This window comes from Xiphophorus hellerii, chromosome 20 (genome assembly GCF_003331165.1).
Source record: "Xiphophorus hellerii strain 12219 chromosome 20, Xiphophorus_hellerii-4.1, whole genome shotgun sequence".
Taxonomy (NCBI): domain Eukaryota; kingdom Metazoa; phylum Chordata; class Actinopteri; order Cyprinodontiformes; family Poeciliidae; genus Xiphophorus; species Xiphophorus hellerii.
The window spans coordinates 13,499,005-13,519,073 of NC_045691.1; the positions used below are offsets into that span (position 1 = coordinate 13,499,005).

The 20,069-nt window shown below is 38.5% G+C and overlaps 1 protein-coding gene across 1 annotated transcript; it reads right to left on the minus strand.

Moving 5' to 3' along the window:
- Positions 1-8,989: 8,989 nt before the first annotated feature.
- On the minus strand, positions 8,990-16,033 carry errfi1a (ERBB receptor feedback inhibitor 1a). Its single transcript, XM_032549873.1, is given in 6 exon segments — positions 8,990-11,538; positions 11,541-12,051; positions 12,053-12,072; positions 12,187-12,263; positions 12,421-12,631; positions 15,839-16,033. Coding segments are annotated over 5 exon segments (1,263 nt in total). The 5' UTR covers positions 12,576-12,631; positions 15,839-16,033; the 3' UTR covers positions 8,990-11,038.
- Between the last annotated feature and the right edge of the window lie 4,036 nt (positions 16,034-20,069).

The window sequence follows — 20,069 nt, forward strand, 5'->3', positions numbered from 1 at the left end:
TATAGACTGTGATGAAAGCACTGTGACTTCTCAGTGATCTTTTGCTGTTCAATGTTGTTTATTGGGGGCGTGCCGTGGTGGCGGAGGGGTTAGCGCGACCCACATTCAGAGGGAACGTGTCCTCAACGCGGCTGTCGCGGGTTCGACTCCCGGACCCGACGACGTTTACTGCATGTCTTCCCCCCTCTTCTTCCCCCTTTCCTGTCAGCCTACTTTGAAAAAGGGACACTAGAGCCCACAAAAAGACCCCTTGCGGGGCGATTAAAAAAAAAAAAAAAAAAAAATGTTGTTTATTGGGCTCGTGCAGCAACGCGTCCTTACAGAGAACTATGAGTAGAACATAGAAAATTACTTTTAATCTTTAGTTGTAGAAACTACTGCAATACCTTTAAAAGAATGAAAGTGTGAAGGGTTGAAATGGCCAGAACTCAATTGTCAATATGTCCATGATGACGCAGCATTGCAAAAAAAAAAAAAAAGAAATCTTTCATCTTGCACCTTGTAGCTTTTCATCCATCCATCCTTTTTGATGTTATATAAAGGGGCTCCTATCAGCTGGACCCATTGGTACACTGTCCTGGTGACAACTCTGAAATCTTGAGCTGTTGCCTGCTATCAAAGATGATATTAAAATCAAAGTGGAAGTTTCTGGAGACATTCAAGTCAAATTCTATAGGAAGGATCCCCCTTTAGAAAAACCCAGCGAGCAAAAGAACCTCAACATTTGCATGTAAATGGGATTGGACCTATCTGCCCCCAAGTTGCAGCTGAAATGGAGAGTGAGAAAATGAGCATAATCCCCTCAAGAGTGAATATGTAACAGAATATATAACTACATGGTCGCAAACAAGTCTATGTGCTAGAGCACTAGCAGCAGGGGCATGTTAAAAAAAACTTTCACATGTATAGATGCACACACACACACACACCCACCCAAACACACGCCCACACGCGCACACACACCCACACACACCCCCACACACACACACACACACCCCAACACCCCCACACACACACACACACACACATGCATACTAATAAGGGACCCAGAATGGAAGAAGACAGAATGAAGTAGAAGAGATTATTTACTACTCTCTTTATCGTACACAAAAAACTGTATTTAGTGTATATTATCAGAGTGTAAGGAATGCTGAGATTAAATTTACACTCAAAGAAAAAGCTGTTAGTTTTTTAGGTCCAAGAACTTATAATACCATAATTTTGAAAATGATGCTTACTGATATACTTCTAAAAGGGAACAAGAGGGTAAAATAAACACATGGGGGACCAAATAAAAACTGACAAAACACATAATATTATATAGGTGAGAGAACAGTGTGACCAGAGCTTTCAGATTGGGACCAAAATACATTAACAGATTTAAATATTTTTTTGTTTTGTACCCATTTCCTTAGTCCATCTGCTGTATGACATTAATTTTGGTGTAGTCAAGTATTTTCAGAAATGGTACTCAAACAATTGAATTGAAAAGTTTGGATCCCACACTTTTTCTCTTTATTTTGGTTCTGATATGAGACATTTTAGACTCTGATGTATTGTAACTTCTCAGTGATCTCTTGTTAATGTTAATGTTATTTATTGGGCTCAGGTAACAACATGTCCTTAGAGGACGATGAGTAGAACATAGAAAAAATACTCTTAATCCTTAGCTGTAGAAACTACTGCAATACTTTCCCTGGAAGATTTGCATTAATTCGTAGTTTGTGTGGAAACATTTTGTTGTGGCTGGGAGGTTCAGGCCTGAAGAAGATGAGAACGAAACTCCTGACAGCGTAAAAGAATGAAAGTGTGAAGGGTTGAAATGGCCAGAACTCAATTTTTGTCATGTATTTTGATGTGGGTCATTGGGAATATATCTACACTAAAATGTTTACTTAATCTACTCCTGTTAATGCATTGCAGAGATTAACTTTAAAACATTATATTTGTATCACATGGGTTCTTTGCTCCTAAGCAGTTTTTTTTTTTTTTCCTCCTAAGCAGTTTTGACTTGTGATAAAAATTTAGTAAAAGTATAATGTCTGTTTTAACTACAGCTTAGAAAATATTGACCTGGGAAGAAACATGTTATTCTATCTTCACTTTACCTAATCAACTATTTAGTCCCGAAACATCTACAACAAAGATACCTATCACAGACTTTACCTATTCGACTTCGATCACTGCAGTGCAGTCCACCAGTACAACACTTCCTATGGAGTCGACAATCTCGCCCATCACAAACGGACTAACCTACAACAACCAACGAGGGTCTAACAACATCATCAGCCACCACTTACTTTACTATGACAACCCCAGCTGAGCACTCTGAAACAACCAAATCAAGTATAGCTCCACCAACAATTAAGGCAACAAGTACACCACTGTCTTCCCCAACAGAAACGAGGTCTACATTTACTGCCACATTCCCACATACTGGAAACGTACAGACAACCCAGTCAACCTCATCACAAATTAGTTAACTTCGACATCCACAATCCTGTCCCCAAGTACGGAGGATTTCCTGACTTCCAACCCTAAGCACCTCTTCTTTTCACCTCCCACATTTCTCAAACATCTTCAACTACAACTAGCTCTGAACTCTTGAGTAATCCTGACACATGTGCAACAGAGACACCTTCTACCACCAAGTCTGCATCTATTGCTAGAGTGAAGCCCACTACTACATTACATTCTACTCAATCTTTAACACAGTTATCACAATCAACGTCATTGATTAGCCAAGAAACACCAACAGCAAAGATGCTTTCAACAACACCGATATCACAGTACTCTCTTTCTGCTTTTTAATTATGGAAACTATGGCTTTAAAGTTTATTGCGTTTGTTAATCATTATCCAAGAACATAAATGTCATCTTTTGTCTTTCAGTTGGAAGCACCTTCCAAAAAAGCTGTCGCAGGAGCCTGCACAGCTGTAGAAGTTATAAAATGAACGTATGTTTTTCTAAAAAAAATTCCTTACTAATATGTAATGAACATTTGATAGTTTTTACATTTAAATGCAATAATTTTGTCTTTCATAAATACTTTTTTATGTTTATTTTGCAACAGAAGGGGAAGCGTTGTCTCAGAGAGCGTGGTGCTGTACAACTATCAAAACAATGAAACTCAGATACAGTTTCTCAACAATCAGCTTGATCGTGTGCTGACTGACATCTTAGATGACACCATGAACCTCTATAATATCTCTCAGGTTTTTGGGAGTCAAGTGTTGTTTAGTGGACTAAGCCTGCCAACACTTTGATTACAAGTAGGTTTTATCTCAACAAATTTTCAGTAAATATTCATTCCATGACTAATGTTCTATCTAAATTATTGGTCATTTTTCATCAACCAGACATTACAAATCTGAAGCATTTCATCAGCTGCTTCCAGTTTGCCAACTTACACTGCTGAAATTATCAATGGTGCAGTGCAGTGGACCTTGTAAAACAAATGTTGATTACTGTAATCGACATGGAGATTGTTTTAATCACATTGATGAAGGTCTCATGTGCAGGTAAACTAAATTATCTGATTTAGCCTTATTAAATATTAAACAGTTCAACTCTATTTTGCTATCATACTATTATTGATGTTCTCATGTATTTTTCAACCCAGGTGCTATCAGACCAGTTTAGAGTAGTACTATGGTCCAAGATGTGAGTTTTTCCGCAGATGTCCTGGTTTCTATGGAGCACAGTTTGGATCTCTGGCCTTGGCACTCCTGCTTTTGATTATCATAATCACCATTGTTATCATCAGGTGGGTTATTAGTTGTCAATAATCAACCAAAATTATACAGCTTAACATAGCCCAATAATATAACTGGCAACTTCTACATTAATTTTTGTTGTTAACCATTTAAATATTATTTCTTTTAGGAAAAGGAACTGTGTAAATTGACTCCTATCTTTTGAAGAGGATTTTTATTAGATTTCTCCAAAAGAGGTAGCTGCCGCTGTGTTGTTCTGTCATATTGATGAATCATTCCTAATTTATGCTTACTATAAAATAAAAAATAACATAATTATATCATGCTTTTGTTTCCAGGGAGTCATAACTCTGAATTTCAAAATAATGGATTTTTAGAAAAAGTTTAAGAGAAACTGAGGTTTGTTATTAACTCAAGTAACTTTGATTGATATTATATTATTTTTGAAATTAATATTAACAGTATTCTAAATACATCAGTATTTAGAACTTTCTAAAAATACCAGTATTTAGAGTAATCTAAATAAATCAGTACTTAGAATACTGGTGTACCTTCATGAAGTATTATACTGTAATTTACCATAATTAAGAACAAAACGACCCATTGTGGTTCCTTATTCCTCTTTTCTGGATCAGTGTTTCTGCAAAGAGCAAAAAAGACTATTGATGTTTTTGAACAAAAATTAAGATATTTTATTTAATTAATATGATGTATTCCAATTTAGATTATGAAATCCTAATTTATACCTTTAATTTTATGTTAAGTAATCTGTCATTTATATTCAAAGTATCTGTAATTTTTCATTTTTATTTTTATTTATGTTGATTTTTATTCTATTTGTATTATTTTTAATTTATTTGTGAATTTACTTTTATTGTTCTTTCTATTTTTGAACAATATGACTTCAGAAACAAGATTTTAGATATGCTTTTATAATTTATACTTCAATCATCTCTGCACTCCCTTAGTACTTTTCCATCTTTTAATCGATGTTATTTTGAGCTATGTTGTCTTTTGTTTGATGTTTGGTCTTGCTTAGCTCATCACTTCTTTCTTTGCTTTTTATTGTCTCCTATTTTTTTCACATGTAAAGCACTTTGGCTTTCTTTTACTTAACTTTACATGTGGAATTTCCATACAGAAATTAATATTGATTGATAAGAGCAATATTAAACTTGAAGTCTTGGTCACTGCAATAACTGGATGTTAATTAAATACTATCAAATTTAATTAAAGTAAAAAATATGGTTGATAAAAGATTAATACTTTGTGTTGCACTTTCCATACTTAGAATACTTTAAAATGTCTGTATCTTTTTTTAATGGATTTTTTTTTCTTTTGGCCTGCATCATCCTTGAGCTGGAAAAAAAAAGTTGTTGCCATTTTTGTATTGTGGACTAGGGGCATACAAAATCACCTCTAGGGTCACAAATGGCCCACACTTTGGACACAACTGTATATACTCTGGGCCTGGTGCCCTTCGCAAAGTGTGTGGAAAAATGAAGAAGGAGAACTCTCTCTCGAGTCCAAGTGTTATTTTAAGCCTACACGTATAATACATGTGATCCTCACCTATTTGTTTAAGTCTTCTATTTTACATTATTTGCTTTAAATTGTTTCTTGTGTACCTTTCTTTTAACCTCCAGCAAAACGAGAATGCGTTGATGTGTTGAGGGATGAATAGATGCTAAAAGAATGAAGCTGTAAGCAGTTACTGACAGTGATGTCAGCTGCCATGGTTCATAACTAAATGAATAGTTTGAGTTCACCGCAGCAAACCTCAGTTCCAAAACTAGAGAGCGTGTCCGCTTCCTGAACCCATAGCTGGCAGTCAGTTCAACAAGAGAGGAGCCTGATAAGTAAATCCTCTGCTCCCATTCTTCTTTCAGATAATCTCTAATCCAGAGGTAAGCCTGCAGTCTGTGAGTCCAATGCTCAAATTGAAGGTTATGGAGCTGTTGGGTCTTTAAGATATGACCGGTTTTAGAGCTTGACAGGTGATCTGAGATCACTTTTGCTGTAGTCTTATAAAGAGTCAGAATGAACAGTTTTTAAATGATGATTTAGATAATTAGAGGCAGATTTAATCCAATATACCCTGCTCAATGCTTGAGCTCAGGGACATAATCTGTTCAAATATATCTCTGGCTTAGTAGCACTAGAGGTGAAGGTGCTGCCATCCAGAGAAATTTAATAATAGCATTTTCCCTATAACCTATTCAGTATCCAGTAGAAATGTGTCCTCTTATTTTGGAAAAGATCTTAAGGAAAGACCTGCTTCTTGCACTGAACATGTATTTTTACTGTTTTAAGATCTGGGGTTGATATATTTGTATTTATATTTTAAATCCACAGAAAATTTCTCTGGAGTTCCCAAATGGCCATTACTGTTTTCTGTCACTAGATGGCAGAAATGTATTTTACTATGGAAAATGAGTACAGGGAGACATTAAGAGGGAGAGTAACTGACATTTATTTTAAATAGGATTTAATGTAAACCAGTGATCTGAAAGACAACAATCAGTCGATCTGTGCTCTTGTAAATCTGAACTAAAAATGTTTCTGCTTCCTGAATTCAGAAAAACTATTTTGCCATTTAGCTAGTTACACCTCAGTGTTATGTTTTTGTTTTTGAGGGGGCGAGTTGCATTGTTTGTTTTCTTTTTTACAGACTTGTTTTCTCTTGGTTTTTATTATTTGCATTTTAAGACCAACCTGTCAGTGGAACTAGATATGGAAATTAACCCCTGGACAATAATCTCACGTTTTTGCATGCAAATTTTCCAAATCATCTATTGTAGTTTTAAAAATGAATAAATAAATAAATTGAACTAAACTGAACAGAACTTTATCTAAGACCCATTTAAGCTTGACTAGAGAGTTCTGGTTTATAAAACATTAAATTAGGCTTTGTCTCCATCTAGTGTCCAAACACTGGAAACATATTGACTAATTTATTTACCTTCAGTTTATATGTCTTTTTTCATATGGCGCCCTGACTTGAATAAATTTTAACCACCAGCACTTCATGTTGGGTTAAATATTTAACACTCTGTCTCCCTGCCACACCAAATGATAAGAAAGATACAAGCAAACATAAGAGGTATTCATTTGGATTTCTGAGTTATGCACATGGTACAAGTTAAATGTTACCTACAAGAGTGTAAACAGACTCTACTATCTTCTTTTTGTTGTGGGAATTAAATGTATATATATATAGGCCTATATAGGGTTATTTCACATACATTTCAATTCCCTATAGATCATTATTTCTCATCAATTAGCTTCTTGTTATTTATTTTATTATGCAATTTGCCTGGCTTATTATCAAATTCCCAAAATAAATTGGGAGAAATGCTGGAACATCATTGTTTCTGTATGTACTTCATTTATAAGTAATATTGATAAATTTCAATTATATGCAAAAAGCTTCTTTTTTTTTTTGCAGCAACTCAGTTTGAAAAGTGAAACTGTGTTACACGTTACGTGTACTATACATTTATTATTAACAGCTTTAGTCTTAACTTCAAAACATTTTAATGGCTTTTAGCTACTTCATCCATCTATTGCCCATACCCTCTTATATCTGTAGGGTCAGTTAGAGTCACATCTATGTACAGACGTCATTGGGCAAGAAGCGGGTTAAACCCTGGACAGGTCACCTGTTTATGCAGGCAACACAGAGACACACACTGATTTAAGTATACACTGTGATTTATTGGCTGTTTTAGTATGGCTGAATAACCTATTATCATCCATTTGGATTCAGGGAGTACTGAGGGAGAATCCAGAGAGAATCCACTTTGCAGAGTCCAGGCCAGGGTTTGAATCCAGTCGACTAGAGCTACGAAGAAACCCTAAATTGGTTTTTCGAAAAAATCAGAATGACTAAAATAATCAGAGATATCATATCCAAATGGTCCTTATTAGATACATTAGTTACGAAGAACTGAATCCAAACATATTCATGTAAAGTTGTGTGGAAGAAAAAAGTGTGGTGCACATAAAAAATGGATACCACATACAAACATGGGCTGCAACTGTTGTAATCCTCATGTTAAGCCACTCCTGAAATAGAGACAATGTCAGGAGTGTCTTACCTGGGCTGAACAGAATAAGGGTTGGCGTGCTGTGAGCCATAAGAATCCAAATTATAATAAACGCTGGAAATAAATTCAGCTTTGTTAAAGAAATCTATATATTTTAAATTTTTAATTGAATAAATGAAATTAGTTAATTTTAAATCTTTAAGATTATTAGATCCAACTTAAGGTAATTATCTTTCTTAACACAGAAAACACAGGCATGCCTTGCTCAAGACAGCCAGCAGAGGGAGTGTAACAATAGCTGAATCTGTGACTGGACTCATCATAATAGTTTTCATCCAAAGAACAAGCTCCACAAGTCAAACAATTAGCGAGAACTTTGAGGTCAGAATAAAAGTCTTAAGCTTGAAGTAAATTCACTCACAGGAAGTTAATTACTCTGGAAACAGCTTAGTAAGGAAAGACAGGAAGTCGTGACCAATTTTGGAGCATAAAATAAGGAAAACAGAAAGAGGACAGAAATAGATTGACATACCGAATGATTTACCTTTAAAAATATCCCGTGGGCAAAGTTTTAAAAATATCTACCAAAAGATAAAGCCGACAAAAAAAAAATACTTCCTTCTTACTATAATGATGCCACTTTGTGTATTCAGATGCTTGACACAAACCTTGCTTATTAATTTCCAGTTCAGCAGATGTTTAAAACAAGCAATCTGCCTTTCTCAGTGCTAAAGCTTGCCTGAGTGAACCAAGTAAAAAGGTATGTTCGTGGCCTGACGTAGATCAAGCTGCCACCCTTTGTTGCAAAAATACATTTAAAAAAACACCTAATCTAGAGAATGACAAATTATTGTGCCTGTCTGAAAGGTTTAACTGAGTATAACATAACAGCAGTTGGTCTGCAGCTTATTTAGGGGATATTTGACTTTTGCCACCTGGACTCAACAGGAAGAATAAAAAATAATAATTACTGTTAAAATGTATTAAAAAAAAAACCTTTGTGTGCAAAGTTGGTTGACAGGGAACAGGAGAGCAGTCATGCAAGGAGGAAATTGCTGTTTAACCAGGAAGAGGAAGATTTTACACCTGTCACTCTTCTTTCTCTGGATGGAGGCCAGTCACAATAAGGCACAGCATGAGGGCGTGTGGGTGATAAAACAGGCCCAACAGCTGAAAGGAACTGAGTTCACGCTGACAGATTCAAGAAACAAGACTGAAGCAAGCTCATAAATAAGTCATTTTATTTTGGCTTTCTTTTAAAAGTCTCAGCTATTCATAATAACAAATGGAATTGTTAAATACTGTACAAAGCATACTGAACTCTCCCAGTGCATTTTGTTTCAACCACAGCAGAGAAGTTATTTCTTGATACACTAGTCTTCATTTAGTTTCATTATTTTTCATAAGACATACGAATACCTTAAGATTAAATAGTGTGTGATGTAAACATTTCAAACATTTAGGTCAAAAAGCAACATTATGTTTGGTGAGGAAGAGGAGGATAGAGGGGAGTAGACTTCAATGACCGACTGACCTCAAAGGTCATGTTTCCCAAAAACTGAACACCGTGTTTGATACAGAAGGGGTTACTTCAATACATGTGCTACAATTTTCACAACATCCGGGTGCTTGGTGAATAATCTACAACAATAAAACTCATACGTCTTTCCTGGCTGCCAGCAGCCAAAGTCTTTCAGGCCACACCTACTGCAATCACGTAAAGCAAGGAATGCGTGTGCAGAACAGGAAAGTCGGTGTCAGGCAGGCAGGAGGTTGAATCCTGCACCGTCGCTGTATTAACTGGTTGGACTGACATCCCTTATTGCAGATCTGCCTGATTTCAAATCTATTTATGAATATTAGGTCAAAAGTCAAGTCACATATTGAGCTTGGGGCCTAATCTTTAATATTTTAAAACCGTTTTGGACAATTTAAAGGAAAAATTGAATGAGTTGAAAAATGTCGTAATACTTTCTTCAGAACGTGACCAAAAGTAATGCTGAGCTCAGTTTGACTTGGAAGTCAGATTTAGAGAATGACGTGTCGAGTGGATTCAAAAGATCGGAAAAGCTTGTGGGATTGAACAATACAACTAATAATATATTCCTTTCCTTTTCAAGCAAACTCTAAAATGAACATGTTCATAAAAATAAGTATGTATGTCAGTGGTTTAATACAACACACACTATCAGAAGTGCTAATAAATAGCTTATAAACACACTTTCCACTATGTGTTACATGTGCGACAGCCATATTGGATATTGGTTTGAGGCATTTCTGTTCCCTTTCTGACTGAGACCTCGGAAAGTCCAACTTTTGAGCACAAACAAGAATAACTATTGCTTCCTTTAACAGTTTGAGGAAACTTCAGTAAGGATGCATGAACACGATTACTGTGCAACCTGGACAGACCTGGACACAGACTGGAAATAAATGAATGTGTGCATAAAAAAGAAACAGCACACAGTAACAGGTTGTGTTGACAATTCTCTACATATTGCAGAAAGTCCACCACTAAACAATTGTGAATCACATGCACAAACACAAACACAAATACTTTCATCAACAGACAAGTTCTCCATATAAGCTGCACCAAAGATTCCTTTGGAAACAAGCATAGCTACCAGAAACAACGTGCCATGTGGGGAAAACACAGAACGAGTAGAACTTGAACTACATCACGTCAAAGTTGGGATAAAACATCACACTGATATCTAGGATCCTTCATTTCATTAAAAAGTTCACTGGGATGGGGTTTAGACTTCATATATTAAGTGTTACATGGTTTACATTTACTGACCTTTTGTCCCTTGTAAGATACAAAAGCAGCATCACAGAAAAGCCCCATGTGCATTACAAAAAAAACCATCCCCACCATTCCAGACACAAAACACTGAGCACATAGGGTGCAAGGCCGGCTTGCCCCTTTTGATTGTACCACATCGTCAATGACAATGAAAAAACAAACAAACAGTACAGTAATGAATGTCATGAAATAAAATCATATCAAAAATAAGCTCTACAAAATTGAATGTTGATCACAATCCTTAGTCCGACGAAGTATCTTAGTTGTGATAGCTGTTCAACATTACCAGTAACTGTATACAGTGCACACATACCCTGTGAGTTAAAAATATGTGGGGTATTAAGAAAAAAAACTGTAAAAAGCAGCAGTTTGACTGTTGTTAGCGTCTGGTTTCACTATTTTGTCGAGTGTTTTATTTATTTTTTTGCTCATGTACTGTCCTTCTCCTTCCACTAGAACCTCTCAAACTAAACTAGATCTACTTTCCTCTTGGTGTGGCAGTCACAGGACGAATCTGCAAACGAAGACCGCTGAGACAGAATGTAGTAATGAGTGTTGCTGTCGCCTTTCACAATGATAGGAACGGTGCATGTAGAGCCCTCACTGTTCTGTCTATTAAAAGACCGACAGCTAACGTACTTGGGGTCCGGCGCAAAACTCTGAGTTTTGGGCATGACTCCCTTTTCATATGTGGGGAGGAGGCTCTTTGGACTTGGGGTGCGGGAGATGCTTCTGGGAAAATGGTCCCTTGGGGGCAACTTGGGTGGTTTATCATCGTCGCTGTAAGCCCCTGAGGAGACCTCTGCTGACCAGCGGCGCGATTCTGTAGTCTTGACCATGCGAGGAGGGATTGGGGGTGGCACCTCTGGTTTGTCTGAACCATTGGTGTAACGTTTTGGACAGAGACGCATAAATGAAGGTTTGTGTAAGGAGCCCGCAGGGCCAGAGTGAGAACGTCGTAGCTTCTTTGAGCTTTGTCCTGTGGTCGTGGACAGGCCGCATGCTCTGGTGGTTCCTGTCGCTGATGTTCATGTTGTTGTCGCACTTCCTGCTGATGATATGCGTGATGGTTATGGTGCTGGTGTTGGGGTTGGGAGTGCTGCTGGATATGTGGCCTTAAAGGGCCATCGTAATAAGCATAGTTTATCTCCCCGACATTTCTTAAGCTCCTTCTGTGGGAGAGTCCATATCGAAAAGGAGAAGATTTGGAAGACCGGTCATCATTGGAGACAAGGCGGCAGCTTTCATCTTCACTGGTGAAAGATTCCACCTCATGATCCATAGCCTGCTCAGTGGAGATGTCCGTTTGTGGTGGGATGGGTGGCAGGGGCTTTGAACATCTAACTGGCGTTACAGGTGGACTGTTCTCGTTGACAGAAAGCCTCTGCATGTCATCTGCAGGACCCGGGGTGGATGGTTCCATGGCGTGGGACAGGGACAGATGGGTGGGTAGGGATTTCTTCTGAGCTAAACTCTGAGACATTGGGACTGTATTTCAGCTCTGTTGATGAAAACCACAGTACAACAATCACTGAATCAGTGAAACAAGGCTTTAAGATAGGTTACAACTTCATCTTTCAAAAAAAAAAAAAAACATAATCCAACACACACTTACTCTCATGGCTTTGGGGCGGCGCTTTCTGCTGAGTTCGGTAGCTCGATTCTATGTGGCGGTCCATTGTAAAGTAGAAACTGTAAATTAAAACAATATATTTTAGATTTTCAGAACGTCAAATCACACAAGCATAATTTTTTTGTTTACAACACTTCTAAGACGAACCTGAACTGCTTCTCCTCAACGTGTCACACGTGCCTAAGCCCTGATGAACTTCAAGACCCAAACACTTACTTGTGTATGGGTTCCTGGCGGTAGCTCCAGGATGGTTTGGATCCAGCCATGCTGTGACAGTAGCTGCCCCGGAGGAAGGGGTTTTCTATGGGAAGAGAGATCTCCTGGGTAGTCAGGCCCACTGTGGACATGCTCCAGGCACAGTCGGATCGCATCAAAGCGAGGAAACACTCAGATCACCGGGCCGGCTGCCCCTGCTTCTCTCCTCTGTCTAAAAAAACACACACAAAAGGCAGGCTTGAGGATGATGATGGTGAAATGAAGACTGAAAGCAAAAGAAGACAGAGAGGAAACCCCAACACAAAAAGTCAAGCAGTTCATGACTGACAAGATCTTTCTCTAGGAAATATTCTCCTCTTTAGTTGCTTAACTGGCGCAATTTTAATATTGTTCTGTTTCTTAAAAGAATAAACATGGAAATACTTATCTCAGGTATTGTAGCTTCACTCCGAAAGCGACTAAGATACAAATGAAACAATTTTAAGTCAGATCTGTATGTTTTAGACTGTTTGTGCATACACAAGCCAGAGAGCCAGAGCCAACTTTCAATTTTCTTTTCTGCACCTCACAATGGTTCTAGTTTATTTAAAACACGACTGTGCCACGCACCAGTGCCGCAATCCTGCTCCTCCTGAATAGGAAACTATAAGGGGCTCCTCCTGTTACCGCAGATAGACTGGATGTTGCAAGAACTCCGAATGTCAAGTGACCTGAATGCTTGTGTCACGACAAGTATGTGTCAGGCCTGAGTAAACAATGAATACAATATTCAGAGGGGTGGAAACCTCGCAGCGTATTGATATTTCTGGGGTCAGCTGTGAGCGCTGGGAGCAAAGTTTGATCTGGCTTTTGTGTGACACTGAATTTACATTCACATGTGTCGCTGTCTAAGCAGAGCTGTGCTTGGAAACTGCTGCGGAGAGTTTATAGTTTGTTGTAAAAATCTGGCAAGTCATCATAGATAAATCCCAGATCAAGACATACTTAGCCAGTTTTTTTTTTTCCATTTTTCACAAGAACAGCAGAACCTCCTGTGCAGCAGACGAACTACTCTCAGGTTGTATGAGGTCCTGAGCAGAATCTGACTTGGGACTATCAGAACCAAGCTGAGTTTAAATTTGCTTTGGATGTTGGAGCTTGAGTGGGTTCTTGTTTAAATCACTTAGATCTGCCTACCAGCAGCGATGCAGGACAATAATGTTGCATTTCTCTTCATTTTATCTGGTTGCATGCGTATTAATTAATGCAGAGAGAGATTAACTATTCTGTCACCTGCTTAATGGGATAATAACCACAAGAGAACCAAACAAATAGTTTACACCTACAACTTGTAGAGTTTTCGATGCCTGACAGCCATATTGGATTGTTACAATTCTGACTTTAAGGAGAATTCTTGTTGAATTTTCCACAGGAATCGCAAATAGGTTAAAGTTTTGTCCACAAATGACCATGATAAAATGTTCTAATTTTTGTTTATGTCCCTTCCTAACAGCTACAATGATGCATGCAACCTAAGCCTGGACAAAAGAAGCAGATATACTTCCTATATACAGTAGTTATGGTGTATTCCACAGTATAACTATTTTGCATTAAAACTCAGATATGAAAATGACTTGAGCAAGTTGACTCAAGTTGGAGAATCAGTCAAATTTGTCAATTATAGCTGTGCTACTTACTGTTAGCATTGCCAGCTAATAACACTGTAATTCTGTAACACTAAATAAATATGTTCACCAGTAGAAATTGTACCAAACTATTGACCCCACTGACTTTATGACATGCAAACTGTCTAAAGAGCTACTAAATAGTTTATAGCTGCAACTTTAATAAAATGTAAATAGTAGATATGGAAGTTGTTTATCTGTTTAAGGAACAGAGAGGCAACATTAAATCGACTAGAGATCTGAATCGTCAGTTTTGATTTGATTAGCTCTGATCAATGGTAAATAGGTCAAATAGAGAAAGATTATAGATTATTTAATTTCCTAGTTCATTGAATTCATGGTTGTATTTATTTGTATTTGTTTTGATAATGTAAAACAAACTGAAATTGGCCAAACTCAAACAAAAACCAGAACTGGGTGTCTGCCAGAAAAACCTGTTCGTTTCTGTATGCAAGCGACCGCAGCTCACAAACACGCAGCAAAAAAAAAAAAAAAAAAACGATTTAATTTGCACCATTTATGGCTCTGTTAACATACTTTCAAGTTGTAAAGATTTTGCTAAGTTTGTTTTCAACTGTTGCATTTTGAAGGCTTGTCCTTCAGGAAGTGCTCGTTTGGGTGCAAAGCAGTTGCAAGGTTTGCTTATGCTGCAGGCTTGCTGTGACGGCTTCTGGTCTCCTGAGCCATGTATTTATGTGCTGACCTGACAGCTGCTGAGAAACAAAGCTCTGAAACAACAGGAAGCACGAGGACCATCGAGACAAGCCAAACTGCCCAACAAGGCATGCAGGAGCCCCAGCCTGTCCCCCCCACCACCCCTCCTCTTCTCCCACCTCCTCATGTCCTGGGCTGCCGATTCGGTTCGGCGGAGACGGGAAGCAACATGATCCTCGATAATGAAGCCCCTGAGGCTTGCGCTTCCTCTTGCAACAGGTGCAAAGACAGTCCATTCTGGCAGCTAACCACAGGCGCATTTACAGGCAACAGGATTAAACAAATGATGTACCCCGTCTCCTCAAGAGAAATTCTTTCAGGTCAATTAATTCTGACCTTCTGGCCAGACAGTGTGGGCTTTTTATGGTTGTAGAGTTGGACAAACTCTTGCTTAAAAGGGTAATAATAATAAATTGACACGGTGGTGCATTAGTTTATTTCCCTCTGGTTTTAAAAGTTGGTAGTAGAAGTCGGAGTCAGAGCTTGAAAGCAGCGGTTCACACCCCGCTCATGATATCCCTGCAGCAGTTTCCGAGCAACCATACCCGCTCTACCTGTGCGGCAAGCAAACAGCGCGCACACCCCCTCACTTTACCGGATTGAGATAATAATGGTTAAAAGCCCTGTAGCAGCCAAGTGACTCACGCCACAACACAGAGGACAGATATTTGGCAAGCACAGTGATGATACACAATGAATGATTACCTTTTCATGTGTAGGTGGGATATATGTCAGGAACTGATATTGCAGCCCCTGAATTAAACGCGCAATTTAAGCAACACCTAATATGATTATTCACTCGTTTTTAAATTGTTGTACATGATTATGAATCTGCTTAGGAATTTTTAGCTCATCTGTCAGAACTGTAATCAGAAACTCCAATTTGGATTAGATTATTTATTTGATTAAAAATAAAAAGAAAGTAAAATAGATGGAAAAGAAAAATAAAGCAAACAATAGTAATAATAAAAGAAGTGTTATTTGAAGTTGCATCAAGTGTGCCCTAAGCAAAAAATTTAAATATCACATTATGGACTCACCTAAATAACTCCTCTGATCTCCCTCGCTGACTGGCCCACAAACAGTCCTTTTGTCCTTATAAATAACGATCTGCTGCTTTTCTCTGGGTTTAGCTTGAATTTGTAAAGTCTTCAGATTTCTAATGCATTAAGATCAGGACGCCTGCAAGTTGGCGGCGCTCCGACTACACTGTGACACTTCTAGATCCCTCCAGTGTTGTATTGAGAAATGTTTTATAAGCTCCACACCATAGAGACACGCAGGCTCCGCCTCTCCCCTCTCTTAAAGGCGCAGTCCCTCTTTTTAACCAGAATTATCTGGCTACACGTCACTTGCATATTGATTGAAGAATCGCCCTTGAACCCAGGCATGGGGTAACATTTAGGTGTGCACTTAGATATTTAGTTAGCGCACAATAAATGAGGCATAGTTAGTTAGAAGGTAATTCTTTAGAAGTGTGTTTTACCTGCATGCAATAAACTGAGAGACTATATCTCAAAACAATAGCTATTGTGAAGAATCTGGCTGTTGCATGCTCAAACTGATTAGATCGGAACCGGCCTGTTGAACATGCAAACTTTGTGACTAGTGAGGGCTTCCTGCTCACCGGAAGAGCATTTAAATATGGGTAAGGTAGGTTTAAAAACACATTAGAAGAAAAACATCTAACTTGAAATCAGTCTCATTTTGATACAAATGATGCATTCCCTTTGTATTTGCAAGTCTGATTTTGACTCCAGCGGGAACTACGATAAAAACCCTCCTTGAAGTAGGATTTACTACTGAGAAAGCTAAAGCAGCCTCAAGTTCAGTATCCATGCGTGTGAAACATAATGAAAGTTGTCACTTCTGATAGATTTCTTATTAAACAAGAGGTGCACATAGTACCTTATAAGCATGCTAGTGTTTGAATTTTTAAAAGGAAAAGATATACATTATCTGCTTGAATTGCTATTAGTAGTTAGCACAGAAAAATAAAAGAGCAAATCCCACAAATTTTCTGGCCTGCAACCAGAACTCACTTACTTTGGGTGGGTCTTCTTCTGGGTCAGAGGTCCAACTTTAGAGATGAACCAAGCGAGCCATATTTTAATATTTCCTTCTGCTCTGGTCACAAACACTCACACTAAACCATTGCAAGCTTGCAACTAGAATACTTTTGAATCGGGTGCTCCCAGATCTGAGTTTGTGACAAAATGATAGCAACAAGGTGTGATTGCAAGAAGTCCCTAAGGCAAGTGTGCCCCTAAATTCCTTATGCAATGTTTGGGCAGTGCTGGGTTAGACCTCTCAAACCTTCTTGTATACAAGCTCTGTTTTACCTAAATAGAAAGAATCATGAGCAAGAGGCTGCAGAGGCAGGAGCACAGGTCTGCAAGCAGACAGATGTGATAATGGGGATGGCTCCAGATAACACTGACTGCAGGCAGAAAGAAACACATTTATCTGCACAGCTTAACTGAGCTAAGCAGTTATTTTTCTCCTTCTCCCTCTGTATTTTCTTTCAGCCAGGCCTGTTTTCCGCTCGCCAGACATGATGACCTCTGAACGCAGCAACACAGAGAGAGTTTAGTCTCATTAATTTAAAATATGCACAATTTTAAATGCCCTGTCTGTCCCACCTAGCATTTCCTGCCACTTAGCCCTGCTAGGCCATAAGTGGTGTTGTATTAACTCTGTAATCTAACTGGGCTAAACAAACCCAACAATGACATGCACACTAAGCAAACACAGTGACACAATGGCTACAAACAAGTGGAATCAATAGAGGCAGAAAAGCACAGGTGAGTGTGTGCAGAAAGAGAAAGAACAGACTGTTCCTCTTCCTGAGTTTGGGAATCCTTTGCAGCTTGCTTCCCCTGCTTCCAAACCCAAAAAGGCTTATCATTGCATGTTTGGCCCTCGCACGGACCAGACGCTCACTAATCCCCTTTTATAATTTCAGCCACATTTTTCGAATTCCTCCGGACAAGTTGTGACCAATGAAGTGAAAAGAGGTGGAACCTGCAGTGTATTTGAGCACCAATGACAGGATTCAGGTTGCCTGGTTGGGGTAGGAGAAAGGTAAAAAAAAAGTGGATGGTTAGTGTAATAAAGCTGTTTTTTATTTTGAATTACTCAGTGAATCTCCAAGTGAGCTGGTTTCCATGTGCCGCCAAAAACATAAATAGGTTTCATGTCCAAGTGATCTCTCCTCCCTTCACTTCCCCAATCCCCTCCCTGCCTGTGAACCACACTGTGATGTCACTGCTCACAGGAAGTGCCTTTTAAAGGTAGTCATTAGAGGAAAAAAACTAAGTCAGGGTGTAAGACAAGCCGCCGCAGCCAGAGGCAGTCCCGATGAGAAGTTGAGATGGCAGCTCTTGTGTCAGAGAGGATATACCCTTCTCAGGAAAAAAAAAATTGTCTGTCTTTTCTTTGGTTTCTTTGCTTCATGACTCATACTTGGTGTTTGTCAGACGAGCTCTTCTCAAAGAAATAACACCTTTGGCTCATTTCCTGTCAGCTGGTGTGAAAATACAAAGAAAGTGCCCTTCATGGGTCACATTCCAGTATATGCAAGGCTATGAAACTGTATTCCTGTCTTTATGCTGATCACTCTCAATCCTTCAAACAAAAGAGCGGAGGTCAGTCACACATAGAGCACAAAAAAACATAGTATTTTTGTAAATGATTTATTCTCTGTGGAGATCAGACCATTGATCTTCTCTACTTGCTGAGGTAATCAGATTACGTGTATATTCAGTCTGCTTCCAAAGTTCACCCTGATATTCACACAGGAGCAAAATGTTTGGTGTTACAGTGAGGTGACGCACTACACTGTAAATCCTGCTAAAGTTCACTTGATGGAGCACAGGTGAGGACAAAAAGCTATTCCCAGATTCTGTGTATACAGATTAAATCAGAACACTCACGTCATATTTTCAAGCACATTATGCTGCAGGGTTTTGTACAGTTTGTATTTGTTTGCAGACTTATCAATGAAGCTGCCTTACAGTTGCATAACAACAATTTTAGTGGTGAAGATTTTTTCCAGGTAAGCTTGAATGAAAAAGAACGTTTTGTTTTCCCTTCTGTCTGCCTATCTGTCATTTGAATCTTTGCACAAAATGCTTGATGAGTCTCTACAGCAGGGTGTCAAACACTGCATTCAATGAGTGCTTCTTGAAATTAAACAACATTGAAGATCTTTTCATAACAATGTAATTTGCAAATGTAAAAACAGCTTTGATTTTATTGATAAAATGAATTTCAAGCACACAACTGTTGTCTTGAAAGTTTTATTTATCTGCTCCTTCAGAGCGTAGAGACCTCGTAAAAACCTCCACAGTCTTCCTTATCGCCGCTCTTCGGGGGTTCAGCCAAAGGAAAGTGAATGGTGCTCCTGGATTGGTTGCCTTGCAACAGCAGACAATAACAGTAGCATTGTGCCTCGGTATTTCAGCTTTGCACATTGTGTTTTCATTTGAATATTTAAGATGTATGCCACAAAAAAAGCTGTACAACAAATAAGTAGAGAAATAACCTGAAGGATACTGAACCACAAATAGTTCAGAATGGTTAACTTTAACTAATATTTTGGTTTTAAAAGCCTGAAGTCATAAGTTTTGGTCATTTAATGTGTTCTTGTTGTAAAGATATTCACAAAATCAGTTGAGATGTGCTCCATTTCTACTAAAACACAAGAACCATTCCTGGAGATTGAAGCTGGAAGGTTTAATCTCCTGCCATCATGATCCAATATGGCCACAATGTATAAAAGTTTGAGAAATTAAAACATTTACCTTACATTTTGTGTCCCACGAATAGTATGTAAATATTTCTGTGGACACATTGTTTTGGTATTTGACTGCGTAAAAAACTGTTTGCTGTTTTTCCTATCAGGGGTCTCAAACTCCAGTCCTCGAGGGCCGCTGTCCTGCAGTTTTTAGATGTGCCACAGGTACAAAACGCTGGCAATGAAATGGCTTAATTACCTCCTCCTTGTGTAGATCAGTTCTCCAGGGCCTTGCTAATGACCTAATTATTCTATTCAGGTGTGATGCAGCAGAGGCACATCTAAAAGTTGCAGGACAGCGGCCCTCGAGGACTGGAGTTTGAGACCCCTGCGGATTTGCAGGACATAATTCAGAGATACAACTTCCAAGGTAAATATAAGGCCCTGTTATTTGTTCCATGTTCAAAAGCAAATGTTATGTCAGGCTAAGCAGCTGCTAGCCATAAAATTATATCAAATCTATGATCACCACA